Raw genomic sequence first — 6,130 nt, forward strand, 5'->3', positions numbered from 1 at the left:
AGAGTTCTCTCTTCACTTAGAACTCTTCTTGAAGAGAGTTCTCTCTTCACTTCTTGAAGAGAGTTCTCTCTTCACTTAGAACTCTTCTTGAAGAGAGTTCTCTCTTCACTCAGAACTCTTCTTGAAGAGAGTTCTCTCTTTACTTCTATGATTATATTCCATGCACAACACCAGCGCCGACCAGCGGCACGGAAAGCCATTTATTCATCGTTGCGGGGAACCGGGATGTAAGGAACCCAGGACGTCTTTATATATATAGAAAGAAATCGGGGTCAGATTGTTTTAGAACACCCTACTGGAGACTCTGACGCCCCAAATTATGCTCATTTTTACTTAATTTTACGGACCTTGGCATTAATTATTCATTTAATTATCTATTAAAGTAATTAAAGTAATTAGGTGTCAGCATCGTTATTTTTCATATCAAACCAGATGTATACGATCTCCGAAAGAAAAAAACACTAAATATACGAATTTTACGAAACTTCACAAATCCTCTACGAGTGTTGATTTATAGACCATTATATCATTTTAGGATAATAAAGTGCGTGTTTAGCGAAGCTGCGTAATGACCTAATCGCTGGAAACACCTAAAACGTCGCTAACAAGATGTGAACAGACTATTTGCATAAATGGTTATCTTTCAGTTTATTCATCCGATTACACCATTTTACAAAAACTGCAAATAAATACGAACACATTAACCAACAAAGTGATATAATTCAGCCGATAAACAACTTACAAAAAAAGCAATATTTCGTGCAAACGAATTTATTTCTCATGATTTCCGAACGAGAAATGTCGACATATTGGAATTATATCAACAATATTTCACCAGAATGTAGGCCCATGTTAACATATCGCACACCTTCCTCTCTGCTCTAAAATGCTTTGCTTAGCCTTGCCACTGGTTATATAGTAAACGGGCTGTACATATGATAAGGTACAAATTTTTTTTTAAAGAAACCATGTAACAAAATTAGGCTATTCGGCTGTCGAAACAGTTGCTACGGTAAATGTTTTGGATTTATCTCAAAATTAAATTAATTTCCACATGACGAAATGAAACCCGAATGACCAAAATTTCCAAGACTCCGATAGCAAGCGATATACCATCGCTGTGAGTTCCATGGTGATTTCTCCCTTACCGGTTAGGGTTAGGGTACACTTCTGTAGTACAAGTCTGGTACACTTTGTGTATACATATATGTACCTCGGGTACATATATGTAGTACCTGATAAGACAACGACCCCTTCAGCCACACTGGAGGCTATAGACAGAGCATAAAGGTCAGACGACGCAGCTATTATTGACACATGACGTTATTGGCTCCCTGTCGCTCTATTAGGCAAGTGTTTTCTAGAAGGTATACCATTTCACAGGATATACGATGCCAACAACCATGCAGAAAAAAGTATGATGCTGAACCAGTGCTTTAGCGCTCACAAGAACCTATTCCATATGATGACAGCCCCTCTGTTTAGAACCACAGAAGTGCGAACAGTCATCGCCGTAACAATTTAGCCGCATACGGAACCAACGCTGCAGTATTTATATACATCCTTCGACGAGCGTGCGTGCAAAAATTAAGCAGTGACCGCTCTCTCTAAAAACATCTCACGCCACCATCGCACAACGCAAGCAGCTAAAGCCTGCACAGGTCTCCAACAAAAACACTCAAAAGTGCCCTCGACTTGAACGGTTCCACAGGAAAATGCGTCGACAAAAATCTGCGTTCAAATTCGAGTGTGCTAAAGAGTCTGCTCTCCCCTATTGCTCCTGCTGCACCATCCGTCTCCCTGATGATGACCTTGAGGAATGATCAGATGACCTTGCCTGAAGGCTTGTCCTGAATTTCGCCTAGTAATCTCCGTATTTCATCGACCATCTTCTCTCTCGGCACTTCCACCTGGCAGACAAAGCATATACACATGTGCAAACATGCCGTCTATAACGTTTGCACCAAACGCGAGCATTTAACAACAGTTCGTCAGCAGATAATCAGAGTGTTAGCGAAATCGATACTGCAATTTCTCGCATCAACACAAGGATTCAACATTAAGCACTGCAGTCGTACACATTCATCCCACCAACTCGCACTGCTAAATCCGCGCACACGCAGATAGAAAGAGATTGCGGATAGCAAACCCAGTCTCCCATCGACTCAAACGACCACGCGTCGCAGCCGCCCCATCGACAATCAGCGCGCGAAAAAAATAAAACTTCTCACCTCCTCCCTCGTGACGACGTTGCGTACTTTCACGATGTTCTGCTTCAGCTCTGACTCTCCGATGAGGATGGCGAGGGGAATCTGCCTCTCCTCGCAGTACTGAAGCTGAGCGAGAAGCTTGGGGCTTCTCTTGTACGAGTGCTCCGTCTGTCAAAGATGCAAAACATGCAATCAGAAGAAGAGGAGGATAACGTTCAGTTCTTAATTCACGCGTATACGAGTCGCGCGGGTGGATAGATACACGGATACATGAGTACGTTGATGCCCGGTTTAGGAATACAAGAATGGTAGATATTTTTTGAGATTTAGAAAGAAGAGATACGCAATACGTCTGCTTTTTTTTCTGCCAGTTTGCCTGCCTGACTTGTTTGTCCCTCTCTCGCTCCCTCCCTTCCTCCCTCTCTCCCATTCTCTCCATCTCTCTCTTCCCCTTCCTACTTCTCTCTTTCTCTCTCTCTAGCTCTCTCCCTCTCTCTATCTTTCTCCCTATCTCTGTCTCTGTCTCTGTCGTTCTCTTTCTCTCTCTCTCTCTCTCTGTCTCTGTCTCTGTCTCTGTCGCTCTCTCTCTGTCTGTCTCTCTCTCTCTCTCTCTCTCTCTCTCTCTCTCTGTAAGTGAGAGCAGAGAGAGACCGAGGAGGAAGAGAAGAGTCCACCAGGAGTCGAAGAAGATCCGGCGATGAGCGATGGAGCAGATGATGGTGAGTGAGCGCAGAGAAGGGGATGAGAGGAGAAAGGTGGGAGAGAGAGCAGGAGAGCGATAGACGAGACGGAGAGGACCCGGCTAGACCCCGAGGAGAGCAGAGGAGAAAGCGCGAGGGGAGACGGAGAGAGAGACAGGAGAAAGAGAGAGGAGGGAGCACCGAGATGGGACTCCGAGGACCAGAGCTGACGGGACAGACACGCGAGGAGACAAGCGAGAACTGACAGCTTGCACGAGCGAGAGAGAAGCGAGTGACTCGAAGAACGAGAGAGAGATGACGACGGAGAATACACGCGCACACGTTCACACCACACCACACTGGTACATTTTTCTGTGGGATGGCAATACACCGTTGAATGCATAAAGCTAATGGTTTGGACATAATAGGGAGCAGAGAAAAACAATGGACTCCGTAGGGGTGTTAAGTGTGGAATTCCATGGCAAGAGCAATGAAAACGTTGAGTAATGTGAAACATCTAAGGAATCAGGGCGCCTAATACAGGCAAAGATAGGGGTCGAGTTTTTCCTGGCCAGACATGAAAGTTGTGAACACACACACACATCTACACCTCACCTACACTCACATCACCTCACAGGCACACACCCCCATACACTCACCTCATTCTTGAGTGTTGTGGCCTTAGCTGGATACGAGGCAATTTGACCTGCGTTATTTCTTCTAGTCACCGGCCTTGCCACTGTCTTTTTATTACCTACAGCTGCCACAAGTTGCACAGCAAAAACTTCCAAACAGTCCTCTGTTTCTCTGTCTCCACTTCATAATTATTGAAGGCTCAATTCCTCTGTGGAAATATTCTCATTCTTCGTACTCTTCTTACAGTTTGCACGTGCGCGTAATATATTTTTAAATACTTTGCCCTCGGCACCACCTCTTGGGAATGAGTGGTATAGGAGATGGGTGGGTATTTGCGGGAGATGGTGGGGCCTAGTTCATAAATGCTTGCCTTGAGATACTCTTACGTGGAACCCACGAACTGCAGCAGAGCCAACGATAATAATATAGTTTACATACTTTGGACTAAGCTGTGTTGTCTGTACCGTGACTTCCTTTGGCGGCGGTTTTGAAGCCAACGCCTGCTTCAAGTCTGGATTCAGGGAAAGCCTGTGCGTACGAACACCCACGCACCGTTTCTGAAGTGGTACCAAGACTAGAGTTGTGCGTGAGGTGCTTCTAAATTTTTCTGCATACGTGCCTCATTCTTTTTGAATCGGCGCTGAGATCATTAGTGCGATGCTGCTAGTTGCATGCTGGGGGTGGATTTTCTATGCGGGCCGTTGCGGCCTGCTAGTATCTAGAAATGTCAGGCCTGCAGCTTATAAAATACGGGCACGGACCTGCGGCCCGTTAGGATTTTGAACCCTGTTTATCAGGGGTCAGTTGAAACATTCCCCTTCGAGCGCACGTGAGTTTGATGCACTCGCTCATCTGAGCACTCCTCTGCTGTATTTCGGCGTGTCAACTTGTTAAAGGAATCCTTTTAAGGTTAGCTTCTTTGTGCTCAGTCATTCCGTTTGGAAGTTACTCTTCCTTCATCTTTGCGTAAGATTGCAAAATTTGCAACGTTTTCCCACATGCAATCGCTGCACAGTGTTGAATTGATCGATTGATTCACTTCTCCCTCCGTCCTTCGTTATAGTCACCTATGGAACTTATTTGCAAAGCTCAAGAGTATTTATGAGGTTTATGAGGTAAAGCTAACAACCGGGACTAAAGCACTCAACTCAGAGTACAAAGCTATACAACTGCGCTCGATACCACTACCAGGCCGTGATACGGCTCATTCTACAATCTATCTGACCATCTATTAAATATCATATAATTATTACGTTTTAATCAAAAGTTTATTGCACTCTGATTATTGCAAATGATGATCCTTTTAGTCCACTGCGAAAGATCAGAAGATCTACAAGGAAAGAATGGATGACATTGACCCGGGACATGTTGCTTGCCACAGTCAGGAGGTTGTTAGAAATAGTAACCGTGCATTTTCAGCTTACAGTAAAATTGTTACTGCGATAACAGTGTACATTTGAACCTTGTTGAGCCTATCTTCTTTCCTGCACAGGGTGTGCACTACTAGCATATGCTTAGTTATGAACTGTACCAGGCTCATTATTGACACATCAACGTATGGGTGAGTGGTAAATCTTGGTAAACACCAGCACATTAACAAAACCACAGTTACTTTAAATTGATACCAAATTATCAGCTGCCATATCGGTTAGTTGTCACAGTCACCATAAATTGTTACCATTGCCAATCTAACTCAGATACTTAAATAATTCAGTAATTTTCAAAAAATTACTGTAAATGGTATTAATCATGCCATTATATGATCAGGAGTCTATCAATATTGATAGACTCCTGTAATTATGTTATAACTACCGTCTCATATTTGCCACAGTTACTTAAAATTGTTACCATAATTCATATACATCACTGTTTCGGAAATTCTTTGCCATTTAATCACCCACGGTAACAATAAATTGTTACCATGTGTTAATTATGCCATATATGTGTATAACTTCCGCCTTCTACTTATCACAGAACTTTACTTTAAATTGTGACCATAACTCATACATCACTATACATAACCACAGTTACTTTAAATTGATACCAAACTATCAGCTGCCATATATCGGTTAGTTGTCACAGTCACCATAAATTGTTATCATTGCCAATCTCACTCAGATACTTAAATAATTCAGTAATTGGAAAAAAATTACTGTAAATGGTAATAATCATGCCATTATATGATCAGGAGTCTATCAATATTGATAGACTCCTGTAATTATGTTATAACTACCGTCTCATATTTGCCACAGTTACCTAAAATTGTTACCATAACTCATATATACATCACTGCGTTCGGAAATTTTGCCATTTAATCACCCACGGTAACAATAAATTGTTACCATGTGTTAATTATGCCATTATATATGTATAACTTCCGTCTTCTACTATTGTCCAAGTTACTTTAAATTGCTGACCATACACTCATACATCATACATATCGAAAAGTGTCGCCTATCTTCACAACTGGCTGAATTGAATTGTTACCATAATTATGTTAATCGATGCCATTCTGCCACTTATAACTTCCGATATTTTGTCATATATAAGAGCTTACTTTAAATTGCTTAGCATAACCCTATGACATATGTTCGAATTTTGCAA

The 6,130-nt window shown here is 42.4% G+C and overlaps 1 protein-coding gene across 2 annotated transcripts in view; it reads right to left on the reverse strand.

The window, feature by feature from the left end:
- Positions 1-629: 629 nt before the first annotated feature.
- The window catches only part of LOC106810789 (histidine--tRNA ligase, cytoplasmic-like), a 25,895-nt gene continuing 20,394 nt past the window's right edge, over positions 630-6,130 (reverse strand). For both annotated transcript variants that reach the window (XM_014814237.1, XM_014814238.1), the window contains 2 exons: positions 2,232-2,378; positions 630-1,910 (listed from right to left, as the gene is read on the reverse strand). In XM_014814237.1, coding sequence (XP_014669723.1) covers positions 1,824-1,910; positions 2,232-2,378 — 234 coding nt within the window. In that variant the 3' untranslated portion in view covers positions 630-1,823. The remainder of the gene's footprint in view (positions 1,911-2,231; positions 2,379-6,130) is intronic.

Source organism: Priapulus caudatus, unplaced genomic scaffold (assembly GCF_000485595.1).
Source record: "Priapulus caudatus unplaced genomic scaffold, Priapulus_caudatus-5.0.1 Scaffold473, whole genome shotgun sequence".
In the NCBI taxonomy this organism is placed as follows: Eukaryota; Metazoa; Priapulida; class Priapulimorpha; order Priapulimorphida; family Priapulidae; genus Priapulus; species Priapulus caudatus.